The 16,256-nt window shown below is 55.4% G+C and overlaps 1 protein-coding gene across 15 annotated transcripts in view; it reads left to right on the forward strand.

The window, feature by feature from the left end:
• HECTD4 (HECT domain E3 ubiquitin protein ligase 4) overlaps positions 1-16,256 on the forward strand; it is a 198,184-nt gene that overhangs the window by 171,913 nt on the left and 10,015 nt on the right. For 9 of the 15 annotated variants that reach the window (XM_022550829.3, XM_089894537.1, XM_022550831.3 and 6 more), the window contains 13 exons: positions 1,167-1,390; positions 1,483-1,634; positions 3,005-3,111; positions 3,811-3,934; positions 6,833-7,095; positions 8,138-8,284; positions 9,357-9,476; positions 10,131-10,286; positions 11,932-12,035; positions 12,288-12,509; positions 14,456-14,622; positions 14,905-15,100; positions 15,662-15,884. In XM_022550829.3, the coding sequence (XP_022406537.1) occupies positions 1,167-1,390; positions 1,483-1,634; positions 3,005-3,111; positions 3,811-3,934; positions 6,833-7,095; positions 8,138-8,284; positions 9,357-9,476; positions 10,131-10,286; positions 11,932-12,035; positions 12,288-12,509; positions 14,456-14,622; positions 14,905-15,100; positions 15,662-15,884 (2,205 nt within the window). Of the gene's footprint in view, positions 1-1,166; positions 1,391-1,482; positions 1,635-3,004; positions 3,112-3,231; positions 3,330-3,810; positions 3,935-6,832; positions 7,096-8,137; positions 8,285-9,356; positions 9,477-10,130; positions 10,287-11,931; positions 12,036-12,287; positions 12,510-14,455; positions 14,623-14,904; positions 15,101-15,661; positions 15,885-16,256 lie in introns of those variants that run through there. The other 6 variants (XM_022550834.2, XM_022550838.2, XM_022550835.2 and 3 more) reach the window with 4 other exon arrangements.

Consider the following 16,256-nt stretch of genomic DNA (forward strand, 5'->3'; position numbering starts at 1 on the left):
TAGTTCCCTGCCCAGGAATTGAACCTGGGTAGCCTGGATGAAAACCAGGAATCCTAGCCGGTGGACCAGCAAGGGCTAGAGGCTAGAAGCAAGGTTCCCCTGGCCCTCACCCCCATTGAAAAATGTGTTTCTCAAGGAGGCGAGAACTGTAAAAACAGGTACAAAGTTTATTATTGGGGACACAGAACAACAACAAGTGGGAGAACACACAGAGAAACAGTTTGTTGAGTTGACAGAAGCAAGGCAGAGATGCACACCGGGAGAGGAAGGGTGTGGGCGTCCTCCCTAATGAGGAGGAGTCCAGTAAAGAGGCGGTGAAGTCATGCATTATAGGGCAGTTCTTCCGGGTCTTTGTTTACCTTTGGCCAATTACCTGGTTTCTTTTTCCACACCTGCCCTGCCCTAGGACCCTCCCCAACAGGCGTGGGCAACTTTTTTCCAAGATGGGTTCCACCCCAGAGGCCTATGGGAGGGCCTTGGCATCACATATTATGGGGTGGTGCCCCTTCCTTTTTGAGCCCCGAAGAGCCTTTCTGTGCATGTGCAATGTCTCCCTTGCCCCAGGGATGGGAAATATATTATGTGACTTCTTGATCTTTACTCAGAACAGGGTTTAGCCCCTCTCTGTCCCGGCCATAACTGTTACCTCAAAGTGTCCACAGGAAACAAAGCCTGGCTATTTACCCTGTTCCTGTTGTTATTTCTATTTCGAAGTGCAAACAGGAGGCTGGTTCTAAATAGCTAACCTGGAGCCCACCTATCTCCTGTCTCAGGAAATGCAAACAGGGGGCTAGTTGCCAAGTGTCCAGCCTGAAGTCCATCTTTTTCTCGCCCCAAGAAATGTAAACAGGAGGCCAGTTGTAAATGCCTAGCCTGGATCCCATCTGTGTCCTGCCTGAAGCAGACTGGCCCAGGAGGGGCCCATGTCACGAGGCCGCACCTCACGGCACCACACTTCACGGCAGAGAAGGCTGGGCGTGTAACTGAGGTGTGCGGGCAGAAAGGGGACACCAGGTCTCAGTGGACAGCTCATCATCACCACTAACCACCCATTACCCACTTTCAAAAATAAATCATTGATGAAAAGTAAATCAGATGCTGCAGGGCTTATCCTGACGTAGCGTGTTCACTGCAGAATCATTTGCCCTCCCTCCATTCTGTAACAGGTGAGAAGCTGGTGCCCGGGGCCAGAGAGGTGCTGACGGAGATATTTAAGAGCTGCGCCCACTCAGAGCAGATGCTAAGCCTGACACCAGCAAAGCCCATCAAAGTGTCTGACATTTATCTCAGCAAAGAGCAGATCAACTCCCAGACGCCAGGCAACCTCCTCCACCTCTTCTTCACCAATGTTCGGCCCCCCAAAAAGGTGCTGGAGGACCAGCTCACCCAGGTAGCCACCCCATCCCCACCGCACCCGTGCTGGGCCTTGCGTGCCCCTGGGGCTGAGTCTGAGCCCCCCCCCCCCCCCCCGGTGCTCCGCAGATCCTGAGGAAGTACGGCGTGCCAAAACCCAAGTTTGACAAGAGCAAGTACAGCAAGGCGGGGAAGGAACAGCACCCCGGGAAGGTGGTGAGCACCAAGCGGCCCATCACCAAGCCACCCGCCAAGGACAAGGCCGTGCTCAACAGCGTCAGGTGGGTGACCGAGGAGCTCGGAAGGTGGGCCGGGCAGGGGGACGCGGGGCCACCTCCTAGCAGGCTTCCTGGGAGGCTGTTGGCACCTTGGGGGAGCCAGACATCCTGGCTCTTCTCTGCTCTGCTGCCGGGGTCCTTTTCGCCCTTGCCTTCGTCAGCTGGAAGAGAACATTTCATTTTACCCATAAGGATAGTAAAATCTGGACCATGCAGGCTGGAAAGCAGACCAGTCTGAATTAATAAAACATCTAAAATGTACAGAATTGTTTAAAAAGTCTCACTTCTTTTACCCACACAATAATGCACAGTTATTGTAGAAAGACTGTAAAGTGCACCCGTGCATATTGGAAAACACTGAAATACCCCCAACGTAGCAACTGCTTTTAACATTTAAGTGCAGGATGTTTTATTTGTGCATATGTATTATCTTGTTACATTGTAAATGGCTAAACTAGTACAATATTCAAAAGCATATGCAGTGAAAAGCCACTCCTCTTCCTCTCCATCCTTAAGCCTCCCAGCTCCCGTCCCTGAGGCTGCAGTGTCACTTTCGTAGCCTTGCAGAACTGTTCTGGGTGTACACAAGCAAGTGTACGCGTACCCAGAGGTCGGGAACTGTACAAAATGCCTGTACCTTGCTGTTTCTATTTACTCCTGATCTTGGAGATGATTCCATATCAGCACAAAAAGAACTTCCCCCGTTCCTCTTTTAAAGTAGCTCCATAATATTCCACGTGTGGATATGCACACATATTTAGTAGAATTTTCTTTAGAAACATGTTTATGACTCTCAAGTTGAAATTCAGGTAGTGAAGTATTACCGAGCAGAAGTCTCTAGAGGACTTAAGTCGTCAGAGAAAAAAGTGTCTTAAAATTTTATTAATTAATTATACATAAACGGGGCTTTTAAGTCAGTACTGTCCCATAGAGCTTTCTGTGACGATGGAAATGTGCATTTCTCTGTCTGTGCTACTCACCACACTGGCCACTAACCACACACGGCTACTGAGCACTTGAAGTGCGGCGAGTGCCACCAAGGAACTGGACTTGTAATTTTAATCAATTTAAACTTAAGTAGCTACATCTGGCCAGTGCCTGCTTCTTGGACAGTACAGCTCTGAAGTATGTAGAAAGAATGTTTGAAAAGTGTCTCTTCGAGATTTTCCACATTTTAAAGCAACAAATTGTCCTCATAATTTGCTCAGGAAACTTTTCTTGGTCAGAACAAAGCTGATCTTGACCCCCGCCCTGTTTGAACCATCAGCTGTAGTTGGGGGAGGGTGAACGAATGCCTGGTGAGGTTCTGCATTCCCCCCACCAGGAGGAGGTGTGGGCGTGAGGAATTCTGATTCTGGTGCTTTGGTCTACAGCAGGACTGCCTTGAGCGAGAAGAAGCCCACTGTGAAGCCGAAGTCACCGGAAAAGAGCAAGCCAGACGAAAAGGACCCAGAAAAGTCACCCACCAAAAAACAAGAAGGTGAACAAGCAACTTGGGCCTGATGCGGGCTTGGGGCTGCTTCCATCCTAGAGATGGCGGCGCAGCCTGGGATCCAGCCTCTTTGCTTTTCCCTGACCGCCTGGCTCCCTCGGGTTTTAGTTTAGGCAGGGCAGCCCTGCCCAAGACTCGGAAGACATCCCTGGCCAACTGCGATTATTGCTCCAGGACTCCATCTCTGCTGACCTGAACTGATGGAGGTTAGAATAGCAGCTCCAGAAATACCATACTCCCAAGGGAAGAATAGATGATTGCGATTGAAAGTAAAGATTGAAAATCTGCTCAGAAATTTTCTTCCAGGAGGGCACTTACCTGGGACATTAGAACCTTATCTTCCTAAAGGCCCAAGCAGACTTGGAGAAAGCTATTATTGTCACAAAAATTGCTTAGTCAGTCGGGAATGTTTCTGAGATACAGAAAGACAAGACCGGGGGGAAAGCGCTGCACCACTTGGTCACCAGCCCGAGGAGGTGAGGCAGCAGCTCAGACCCGTCAGGTTGGGGGTTATGTGTGTCCTTGAGCAGTCGGGTGGAGACAGTCTGTTAACAGACCCTGGAGTGACAGCAGGAGACGGGGGTGGGGTTAGATGAATTGGGCCCTGAAAGAGAGGGTGCAGTGGGAGTATGTTGTGGGACCCCCACTTCTCACCGATTCCTAACACTGTGAACACTTTTCCATCAGTCCCTGAGGAAAAGTACCTGACATTGGAAGGATTTCACAAGTTTGTTATTGACCGAGCCAAGCAAGACATCCGTAGTGTCTGGAGGGCGATTTTATCCTGTGGTTACGATCTTCATTTTGAGAGGTAAGAGGCTGTCAACCCAGTTGATACCTTGTGTAAAAATTGTTCTCAGAGAGAGTGGCACGGACATACATACACTACCAAATGTAAAACAGACAGCTAGTGGGAAGCAGCCGCAGAGCACAGGGAGATCAGCTCGGTGCTTTGTGACCACCTAGAGGGGTGGGATAGGGAGGGTGTGAGGGAGGGAAACGCAAGAGGGAGGGGATATGGGGATATAGGTATACCTATAGCTGGTTCACTTTGTTATACAGCAGAAACTAACACACCATTGTAAAGCAGTTATACTCCAATAAAGATGTTAAAAAAAAAAAATTGTTCTCAGCTACAAGACGCTTCCCCAAGCAATTACTCCCAGGGAAGCCATTCCATCTGGCCTGTTTTTAATGCCTATTGAGTTATTTTCCAATTTTTCCTAATTGTTTTTTTTTCAATATTTTTATTTTTATACTTTTTACATCTTTATTGGAGTATAATTTATTTTTACATCTTTATTGGAGTACAATGGTGTGTTAGTTTCTGCTTTATAACAAAGTGAATCAGTTATACATATACATATGTTCCCATATCTCTTCCCTCTTGCGTCTCCCTCCCTCCCACCCTCCCTGTCCCACCCCTCTAGGTGGTCACAAAGCACTGAGCTGATCTCCCTGTGCTATGCGGCTGCTTCCCACTAGCTAGCTATTTTACATTTGGTAGTGTATATATGTCCATGCCACTCTCTCGCTTTGTCACAGATTACCCTTCCCCCTCCCCATATTTCCTAATTGTTAATGTGGATTTTCCAGCCTGTTTGAAACAGTGTTCTATAGAACAGAAATTCACTGTCTCGCAGTTCTGGAGGCTGGAAGCCCAAGATCAAGGTGTTAACAGGGTTAGTTTCTCTGGAGGGCTCTCCTTGGCTCACATACGGCCACCTTTGTGCTGTGTGCTCAGGTGGCCCTTCCTCTGTGTGCCTGCATCCCTGGTATCTCTCCCTCTTCTTATGAGGACAACAGTCCTATTGGATTAGGGCCCCACCCTGTGACCTCATTTAACCTAATGACCTCTTTAAAGACCCTGTCTCCAAATACAGTCACATTGGCGGTTAGAGCGTTAGCATATGAATTGGCGGGAAGGGGACATTTCAGTCCGTAATAGGGACGATTTCTTATTCCAAAGAATCTTTTTTCTTTGGACTCACATATTCTCTCCCACTCTCCATTGCCCTCTCTCACTCCCAGGCAGGAGCACAGCAAGGTCACGAGTCACCAGGTCTCCAGGGCCAAACTAAATATGGTTTCCCCTTTCTAGCTGTAAGTGAATCCCAAGCAGGCAAGATGTCTGCAAACCAAAAGAAATCTCCCTGCTCTCGCCCTCTGGCTCTGCCACACACAGGCCTACACGCCCGTTCCCATAGCAAGATGTACTGGGCCTCAGAGAAGGAATGGCTGCCAGAAGCATGCTTTTTTAAAACCCCGTTTTCAGAGTTGAGAAATTGTTTACTGCTTGGCACCAGCACTTTGTACCTTCACTGAAGGCTCAGAGTCGATGCCCAGATGGGCCTTGGATCATGGTGACAGGGCCAAGTTCTTCGACTGGTTTTAGAAACCAGTAAGAGACACGACTTTGGGGGTTTTCGTTAAAAGCAGAATCACCTATTTTGGACTAGAAACTGCATTCCAAGTGAAAAGGGGACAAATTGGACTGCAAATTAATTCCAAGGTGACACATTTGTAACAGCTGGAAGGGCTGGTTCACGTGTGTTATGGGGCCACGGTGATGACACATCCAGCCTGGAAGAGGGGATCACCTCCTGAAGGCGCTAGGTCTCTCTGGGAGCACTCCTAGGGTAGGACAGAGGTGGCCTGCAGTGACGAGAGCCTGGCACCAGGCTCCACCACCTCCCTGAGACAGGTCCCTCTGCGCGATGCACCCTGTGTGGCATGTGACCCCCCTCGAGGTGCCACAGGTTCTGGAACGAGAGGCACCTGTCCACCCACCTACCTGCCTGCAGGCCTTTCTTGGGTTAATAGCTCAATGTAGAATAAGGACACACACACTCGATAAAAACTTCATGCAGTATATTCAAACACAAAGGAGATTTCCTGTGATTCTGTGCCCAGGGGTAATCACTTGGAAAGGTTTCAGTAAACACCTCTCCCAACATTTTTCCAGGAGTAGATGTTTCCAGTACTGTAGCGGGGAGCAGACGGGAAATAGTGTCCTGCAGTGTGCTTTTTTCATTTTTCCACGTCATTTGATACTGTTCTACCAGATGACTTTAACGGCTGCCGAGCAGTCCGTTATTGGGGGTGGTGTAGCTTATGGCTGACGTTGCTGTAGCAAGGCAGCCCTCACAAACACACCTTTGCCTGCCTGCTCAGGGAGCCGCATAGGGGAACCCTGGGGTGGGATCGCTGGGTAAAAGATGATGGCTTCAGTAACACCAGCAGCTGACACTTGCTGTGCCCTCGGAAGGGGCGGGGCACCGTGCTGTGTGCATCACAGGTGTCCTCTCAGTGACTCCTCCTGACAGCGCGAGGCTGTGCTATCGCCAGCTCCATTTCATAGATGAAGAAACTGAGGCTCAGGAAGTAGGTGTGCTTTGTAGCCTAGATTTCACCCAAGGACTCCAGTGCCCCGTCTTTAACCCTAAAGCCGTGCTGCCTACAGACAGCAGGGAGGCACGTGGGGATGTGTGTTGCCGTCCCCCCGGCCTGCTCAGCTTGTTTCTTTAGAAAGGAGCTTTCCCCTCAGGACAGGCAGTTCCTCTGCAGTCAGCACCTTGGCTGGGCACCAAGAAATGCCTGGGAGGCGAGGCTGTCTTATAAAGGTCCTCCGGGAGCTGGGACGTGGCTGCGGAGGAACCCAGCAGTCCCCCAGCGGCCGCCGCCCCACCTTGCCTCTCCCCGCCCCCAGGTGTGCCTGCATCGACGTCCGGCACGCACACAAGGCCTCCAGGAAGTGGACCCTGGAGATGGACGTGGCGCTCGTGCAGTACATCAACCGGCTGTGCCGCCACCTGGCCATCACGCCCGCGCGGCTGCATCCCCACGAGGTGTATCTGGACCCCACAGACGCCGCCGACCCCAGAGTGGCCTGTCTCTTGAGTATGTGGCCCCAGGGGGATGCCTTTCAGGGTCCTCCCCCTGGACCACCCTGTGGGGGCCTGCCTCATGACGGTACGGGGTGGTTTAGAAAGACTAGATGCCCTTTCTGTGCCCATTACAAAAATCCTTAGGAACACCTGCTGTGAACAGGTGGGTATAAAAAGGAGAGAAAGACGAGCAGTTGTGATTATGGCCAAATTAAAGTTTGTGAGGCCTTACTATGTGCTCCTCGCAACCAAGCCAAGCGGCAGACACAGAAGTGCGGTGGCTGGGAGGCGAGACCCCTGCCGTCACACCCAGGCCCCTGCCTAGAGGCCGCCTCGGATGCCAGGCTGGCGTTGGGGGTGAGACGGGGTCAGGGCAGTCTGGTAGCGTGTGTCAGAGACATTAGCCTTAATTACAAGAGAGCAGCATGTTTGTATAAAAAGCTAGGAATGCACACAACAATAACGCGCACACAGAAACGGACATTCTCCGTAAATCCACCCCTGGAGCATAAGCCCTGTCACACGCAACAGGCCCTGGGCCGGCTCCGGTGCTGGGGTGTGTGCGCACCTCGGGCCCTGCTCACCCTCACTCAGCCACAGTCCGAGCCCTCGCTCTCTTGCGGATACCGCGACAGGGAACGTGGCCGTGAACTGTCCCAACGTCAGTCTCACGGTCAGAGAGGAGACGTACGTGAGGGCAGACAAGTAAAATTCAGTGCGCCATGTAACAGTCTCCTGGTTTCAATGTGTGAGGTCACACCACGAGGAGCTGGGGGAAAGGTACACAGGACTCTACTTTGTTCTGCAACTTCCTATGAGCCTGTAATTACTTCAGAGTTAAAAGTTAAAAATCAAATGGTACGCAGCCCCGGCACAGCCGCAAAGGCCGGCTGAGTGGACCCTCAGGTCCCCTCCGAGCCTGGGCCTCGCCCTCTGCTGCTGCTTGGCACAGGCTCAGGGAAGCCGGGATCTCTCACTCACCAACAGCCTCTGGGTTCCAGGGATAAAACCCACCGCGGGAGCCTCCCTGTCCCTCCCTGCAACCAGGCCACCTGCGTCGTTCACAGACGGAGAGTCTCGGCCTCGCTGGGCCGAGCCCCCGCCTGACCTCCCCTCATGCCCTGCAGATGTGCCCATCGAGAGCCTGCGCCTGCGCTTCGCCCTGCTGCAGTCCCTGAACACCACGCTCGAGACCTTCTTCCTGCCACTCGTGGAGCTGCGCCAGACGCCCATGTACACGCACAGCATCGCGGCCCTGCTGAAGGAGGCCAAAGGTCAGTGCCTGAGCCTCCTGGGCCGACCCCGATGGGTGGGGTCTCCGGCATCACCTGGACTCCTGCAGCTGCCCAGGGCCCCACCCCCCCACCCCCAGCCTGTCCTTGGACACACGAATCTTTTCTGGAGCAGTGGTTCCACCCAAGAGCAGTTACTTTAATTATGCTCTGAAGAAAACAAATATGCTCTGAAAAACTAAATTTACTAAAAGAGTTTTCAGATTATTTAGAAATACATAAACGTAAGGCTCTGACTCACTAGCTACCCCCAACGTTCCTGCATCCCGGAGACGACCGTCACTAACAGATGAGCCTGTCCTTCCAGACTTTTCTGTTCACATACATATAGACACACACATTTGTCTTTTTGTTTTAAACCAAAAACTGGGTATCAGGCTTCCCTGGTGGCGCAGTGGTTGAGAGTCCGCCTGCCAATGCAGGGGACATGGGTTTGTGCCCTGGTCCGGGAAGATCCCACATGCCGCGGAGCGGCTGGGCCCGTGAGCCATGGCCGCTGAGCCTGCGCGTCCGGAGCCTGTGCTCCGCAATGGGAGAGGCCACAACAGTGAGAGGCCCGCGTACCGCAGAAAAAAAAACAAAAAAAAAACTGGGTATCCTCTTATACATTCTGTTATGCACCTCTGTTTCACAGATCTCTGCCTGTCGACACACACACCCTCCTTGCCTTGCTGTCCACAGTGTAGGTGTCCATGTCCTTATTGATAGACACTTCCACGGTTTTTATTTTTTGCTGTTTCAGAAGTGGCCACAGAAACCTCCTTATTCTTTATGTATTTGGGTTTGTATTCCTGCAAGCGAGGCGTCTCGTGGGCATGACAGGGTCCAAGGGTTTAATCCTGCGTTCACATTTGGGTGGAGACTAACTAATCACCCTCCAGTGGAGCAGGACCTCTTATGCCCGCAGCAGCACATCCCCCCAGGGGCCTGCGGGCTGTCCCAGAAGAGACTGGACGGACCCACAGGGGACAGTGTGGCCCCTGCCAGGCCTCGGGGTGACTGGGAAGGAAGGGAAGCCACCCCATCCCAGCCTCTACCGCATTCCTCCCTCCAGGGCTGATCTTTTATGACACGAAGGTGACCGTCATGAATCGGGTGCTGAACGCCACAGTGCAGAGGACAGCTGACCACGCGGCACCGGAGATTACTCTGGACCCACTGGAGATCGTGGGAGGTGAGATTAGCTACATAGACCAGAGGATGCAGGCAGCAGTCCTTCAACTAGTTGATTTCTCGCACATAAAAGAAGCCTCTAGAAGTGGGAGTCCCGGGCTGCTCTGACATCCCTCGTTGGCGTGGGTACTTCTGTTGCCCTGCTCTACGTCCCAGCCTGTGACGTCCCCCTCCAGTCCCTCCCAAGCTCCCAATCCAGGCAGCAGAGGGAGGGGGCATCAGCGGCACAGGCCGCGCCTCAGTGCAGGGGAGGTGGGCTTCGTTCTGGCCGTGGACATGCTAAAATCAGGGCTCTAGCACCGAAAAAGTGGGGAGGCTAGATATTGGGGAGGCAGCCAGGAGTCTCCGCCACAGCCTGTGAACGGACAGATGTCAGGAGGGGCACGTGAGAGGAGCCCAGGTGCGGGGCCTCCCCCGAGACACGTGGAAGGATGGGAGGGGCTGACCACGTGGAGAACGGGGGGTGGAGGGTGGGGTTGGGGGGCGGGCTCCTCGAGGGACCCACGTGGCAGACGTGAAAGACTGAAGATGTTCCAGGAGCAGAAGGGAGGCAGTGGCTGCCCCCAGCAGGCCGGGGCCTGGCCATGCGGCTCTCCTGTGCTGGGATGCAGGAGATGGCCACCCGGAGGTTTTGGCACTTCCTCTCTCGTTCCAGGGGAGATCAGAGCCTCTGAAAACTCCTACTTCTGCCAGGCGGCCAGGCAGCTGGCCTCGGTGCCATCCTCCCAGCTTTGTGTCAGACTGGCGAGTGGCGGTGACCCCACCTACGCCTTCAACATCCGTTTCACTGGGGAGGAGGTCCACGGCACCAGTAAGTGGCACCCCGCAGGCCCTCCGTCAGCCAGTTCAGGGTGAAGGCTGTGTTTAGAATGTAAACATTCCTGGGGTTATTTTCAGCCTAAATGGCCCAATATCTTACCCGTTAACAAGAGTCAAGCCACATTCTCATTACCCTGCTCTGCACAGAAGCCAGGACTGCCCCCAAGTGACATCTGTCCAGGCTTTCCAAACCCAGTCCCCCTGGACTTGCCCCTGTCCCCTGGGGATGTGGCACCTGCCGCTGGCCTGGAACTTCAGCCCAGCACTGTCCAGGCTTGGGGACCGGGCTTCTGATCAGTGCTAGGAGTGCATTTCTTGCTGAGGAGAGACGCCCTCAGTGTGGATAGGACTTCTTTTCCAGGAAGAGCCCTTGGCTGAGGGTTGGTTGGGCCAAAAGCTTGTGTGTGTGCCCCATGAGAGACAGGGGTCTGGGGAGCCCTTGATCAGAATGGCACATCCTGCCATTTCACGCTGCAGGGAGAAGGAATGGCCGCTCAGAACATGCTCCTTCGTGGTCCTTTCAGTCCGTTTAGCCCAGACGTTCAGGAAATGCGCTGTTTGGGAGAAGACAGTTCTTTCACTGGGCGCGCTGGGTGGGGAGAGCTCTTGGGGCAGCTCTGTTTCCCATTCCCGCCCTGATCATGGGACACTTCCCGCAGCAGCCTCCTTGCCGGCCAGTGCCGTGGCATCCTCTGGGCACACCTTGGAGGCTCTCTGAGAACAGCTCTGTTCATTGAGTTACCAGAACGTGCCAGGCCCAGGCTCAACACCTTACGCTCCTCATGACACCAGCACTGTCCCACTTTACAGGCAGGGAAACTGGGGCTCCACCAAGTTAAGTAAGTAGCTCCCCCAAGGTCAGCAGCATCACTGGGGTGCAAACCCAGGTCTGTTGGATTCTAAAGCCCAGCCCTTGGCGGCTTCAGCAGGCGGGAGTGTCCTGCTTCTCCGTGGAAGCGGCCAGGCCCTGACATCTGTCCCCAAGCAAGTCCTCCGCGTGCACAGCTGTCCTCAGTGCTTCCTGACCTGAGGACACTTATGGGATGCATGGGGAAGGGCAGAGGAGACCCAGCCACAGAGAGGAGTTTTGCAAGAAACCCAAAGGCACATTTGGAATGGCAGTAGGAGAGGAGCTGATCATTGTTGTTGCCCTTTGCGCGTGTCTGTGTGTCCATCCATTTATTTATGCTCTCACTGGACACACACTGAGCCCTGGGCTTGGCAGGAGGCAGTGCTGAGGAAAACATGGGGCCCTGCTCTTGGCCCAGCGCAGGGGACGGACACGGGGTCCCACAAGCCCTTGTATCGGTGTCAGCTTGCAGCTGTGAGAAGTGACCCGCGTAGGATCTGCCTTTGATCTCGTTGAATCCCTGGAACTAGCCTGGGAGGTGGGTACAGTGACTGCCCCCGTCCGCTAGGTAGAGGTGCGGAGGCTGTGGCTCCGTCGGAGAAGTGATTCCCCAGGAACCACGTAGCTAGTTAGTGGCCCCACATATTGGAGCCCGGATCTCCCAGCCCTTGGGCGGGTTCTGTTTCCACCCACCGAAGCCGCAGCCCAGGGGGCAGAGGAGTTGACTTCCCGGTGGGGACAGGGCCTGCGGGCAGGGTAGGCTGATAGGTCCCCACCTGTCCCGCAGGCGGCTCCTTCCGCCACTTCCTGTGGCAGGTGTGTAAAGAGCTGCAGAGCTCCTCGCTCTCCCTTCTCCTGCTGTGCCCCAGCTCAGCCGTCAACAAGAACAAGGTAAGACGCGAGGCCTGGGCAGCCAAGGCTGGTGGCCCAGCGGTCGGCTCCCTGAGGGGCAGGGGCTCGGCTCATGCGTGCGCGTCCTCATCAGCTCTGAGCCCTTTCACAAGCCTTCCTGGTCTGGGCGGTGCTCTTGCTGCTCTGGCTGGACATGCTTCTGCCTGCCGTGGGTCCCGTGGGCCTGGGACCCATGTTCCTGCGGGGAGCAGAGGCCCACGTCAGTCACTTCACCTCTGCCTCCACCTCCAGGGCAAGTACCTCCTGACCCCAAGCCCCATCACCTACGGGGAGGAGCAGCTGCTGCACTTCCTGGGCCAGTTGCTGGGAATTGCGATTCGAGCAGATGTCCCTCTTCCCCTGGACCTCCTGCCCTCCTTCTGGAAGACGCTGGTGGGTGAGCCCCTGGACCCTGACCAAGACCTGCAGGAAGCAGACATACTCACCTACAATTATGTCAAGAAATTCGAGAGTGTAAGTGAAAAGCCCATGTTTTCTGGGGGACAGTGGGGCCCGGAGCAGTGCCCCTGGGGCCCTTATTACCACCCCATGGCCTCTGTGTCCCCACCTGGGGACTGACTGCCATCTCTTGAAGAACATTAGGCTGCATAAGGCATCTCTGCTGGCCAGCCTTGTCTCAGGGGGACAGGAGCCTCAGTCTTCCCTCCCTGCAGACAGCAGCAGCCCAGGGGTGACTTAACCAGCCTGCTGGGCCTCGTGAGGACACAGGGGTGAAGGGTTCCCGGCAGCTAAAGGAGTAGAAGTGTTGGGTGGGAGCTGCTCCAAGCAGAGCCAGTTTCACTTTTAAGAGCTTGGTTTCAGAGTTTCACGAAGAGCACAGATCAACTCTTGGGTATCACCTAGGCAGGGCGCTGGGAATGGAGCTCTTCCTCCCTCCCCTGTGCCTTGGGACACACAGAGACAGTGAGATCACAGCAGTGTCCGACCGTTCCCCTCCACACGCAGACCAGCCCACCTATGGCCGCTGCTCAGGCTGTGGTCAGGTCCGTTCATTGGTTCGGCAGAGTCGCTGAGGCCAGGCTGGGCTCACGTCTGTTGTCAGGGAGCTGCCCCGCTGCTCTCCATTTATGTAAGGCCCACGCTGGAGGGCTGTGTTCAGAAGCCCTCACAGTGAGGCCAGGAGGGAAGTGAGGCTCAGAGCGGTGGGCTGGCCGGGAGCAAAGCCACTAGCAGAGCTCGGGTCTGGCCAGCTGGAAAGCCTGAGCTTTTTGGCCCACACGCGCTCCTCAGGTTAGAGACCATCCCGGCAGAGTGTGGAGGTGGCCCGTGATCCAGCCCTCCCCGAGGCCAGCGGCTCTTGCTCACCGGGGGGCAGACTTTGTGTCAGAGGCCTTGCGAGGCTGCTCTCCAGGGGACATCTGCTGAAGGAGGGGTTGGCCGATCGGCCTCCACTGGCCAGACTTGAGGGCCCTCGGAGGGGCCTCGTTGCCAGGCTTTCCGTAGTCCCCTTAGCTGCCACTTGAGGGAAGCCAGCGCACGGGAGCAGCAAAGCAGGGGTCCTGGACAGCAGTTGGCTTCTCAGCGGAAAGAGGGCCGACGATGAATTGTTTGAAGGGTCAAAGCAGGACACCCTCCACGGGCTGGGGATTTATGAGTAGCTGCCAGGCGCTGCTCTGAGAAGTCCTCCCGGGGGCGTGGGTGGCAGCAAAGGCCTGAGGCAGGCAGAGGAGGTGAGATGGCGTCCAGGCAGACCATCCAGCCAAGGCTTCTGTCTGGAGGGGATGGGCAAGGCCCCAGAGGGTGCTGGGAGACAGAACCACCCCGGGAGAGGCGGGGGAGGCACATGAACCAGAAAGAAATGCCCTGAACTTCTGTCGGGGGTGCCTGCCTGCAGCCTTCACTGTCCCGGGCTACAGGCTTGTTCTCCCCTGGGTCAGATCCTGTCCTCTCCTCGGTGGCCCAGCATGCACGTCAGTGGGCCAGATGGTGGAGGGGGTAGCCCGTGTACCTTCCACAGGTAGAATTAAGTCCGGGCTCTCTGGTGACAAGTGACAGAAACCCCAGGTCAAACCAGCTTAGGAAAGAAATTTTTTTTAGTGATTTGATCTTAAAACTAAAAGTACAGATATAGATTGGCTTCAGACAGGGTTGAATCCAGGTGCTCCAATGATGTCGTCAGTGAGTGATCTCAAGATGGCCCCAGCAGCACGAGGTGCACCGCCTTCAGCTGTGTCCACACCAGTGAAAGAGAGCAACTGTAATTTGGGTCTCATTGGCGAGGCCTCAGTCACGTGCCTAACACTGAACTGATGGCAAGGCTGGCGGGCCAGGCCACAGTAGCCCCCCCCCCCGCCACCGAACAATGACCGACATCTGCCCAACTGGGGAAGAGGTTCCCTCTTCTGAGGGCCTGGGGAGCAGGGCGGCAGTCAGCCCCGCCCTGCCATGCCTCCCTCCAGATCAACGACGAGAGCGAGCTGGAGGCCCTGTGCGCCGAGATTGCCTCCCAGCACCTGGCCATCGAGAGCCCCGACGGGCCCAGTAAGCCCTGCTGCCGGTTCACCTACCTGACCATGGCGGGCGAGGAGGTGGAGCTGTGCAGCCGCGGCCGGCACATCCCTGTGGCGTGAGTGCGTGGGGGCCTAGGTCAGGGGACCGGCGGCTTCCACTGGGGGGAGGGTGTGAGGCAGGACGGTGGGTGCCAGGAAAGATGGAGTATCTTCAGTGGAAGGACTTTATTCAGAGACAGCAGGTCTGGGGCGGGTGACACCCAGAGCAGGAGAGGAGTTCACTAAGCTGCCAGGCCTGGGAAACCCGGGTAACAGCCTGGGGCCTCTGCCTGCGCGGTGTGGCCCCCAGGCCCCGGAGCAGCCTCCTGAGCGTCGCCTCTCACCCACGACCCCCGCAGGTGGGAGAACAAGGACATCTACGCAGCAGCCATCCGGAGCCTGCGGCTGCGGGAGCTGCAAAACGTCGAGTGTGTGACAGCCGTGCGCGCGGGCCTGGGCGCCATCATCCCCCTGCAGCTGCTCACCACACTCAGCCCGCTGGAGATGGAGCTGCGGACGTGCGGCCTCCCTTACATCAACCTCGAGTTCCTGAAGGTCGGTGGCTGGGCCGGCTGGGCTGACAGGCATGTTGGCAGTGGCCTGTCATGTCTTAGTACTTCCTGGGCCCCAGCACTCTGTCCTCCTCACATGTGAGAGGAGCTGTGCTCACCCCTGTCTCATTGCTGTGTAAACTGAAGCTAAGACAGGTCACTTACCCAAGGTCGCCCAGCCAGGAAGTGGCAGATCACCTGCCTCCCGAGCCATGAATTAAGCCACCAGCCTGAGGTGAAGCCCCCTCCACTGTTCAGCCTGGCCCACTTTTGCCCATGCCAGCTGGGAGACCTTGCCCAAGTGACTTCACCTCTAATGGGAAGAGTGACAAGACCTGCCCGGCGGGGTCAGTGGGGTAATGTATGGAGAACTCCTGCTGCCAGGCCTAGCACGTAGGCCACAGACAGTGTGCCTTTGCGGTCCTTGTCATCATTGTAACCTCCCTGTGTCCTGCAGCCATCGATTCCCTGCTGCACCCTGCCCCGGGATTGGGCCCAGCCTTGTCGGGGGGGGCACTGGGTTAGAAGCCCAGGCCTGCTCACGTCTGCGACCTTTCTTCCCCAGGCCCACACCATGTACCAGGTGGGCCTGATGGAGACGGACCAGCACATCGAGTTCTTCTGGGGGGCACTGGAGATGTTTGCCCAGGAGGAGCTGTGCAAGTTCATCAAGTTTGCCTGCAACCAAGAGCGCATCCCGTTCACCTGCCCCTGCAAAGACGGGGGCCCCGACACAGCACATGTGCCCCCATACCCCATGAAGATCGCCCCCCCGGATGGCACAGCAGGTACTGGCCTCCCCTGGTCATGTTCCAAGTAGGGACACATGGGCCCCGTTTGGAGCTGGGGCTGCTAGGCCCTGCATGAGGTGGGGAAGAATGGAGAGGGACCCCGAACACCAAGGCCCAAATGTAAATGAGAGAGGCCAGGGGGTGGTGGGGTGGGCTTGGGGCCATGTGCTTCCCAAACCTGACCTTTGCCAAATGGCAGTATAGGCCCGACGCTGACGTGTCTTCTGAAATTTTTAAAAGCTTAAAATCCAGAAGTGTTTTAATCTTCCAACTTTTAAATGCAGCAAAATTTAAAAAATCAAAACTCTTTGCTGGCCAGACAAACCTGCCTGCGGTCAGCATTCTGTCACGGGTCAGCCATTTGGTACC

This window comes from Delphinapterus leucas, chromosome 14, assembly GCF_059928025.1.
Source record: "Delphinapterus leucas isolate spDelLeu-1000000601 "Yukka" chromosome 14, BTC_Dleu_Yukka2, whole genome shotgun sequence".
NCBI lineage: Eukaryota > Metazoa > Chordata > Mammalia > Artiodactyla > Monodontidae > Delphinapterus > Delphinapterus leucas.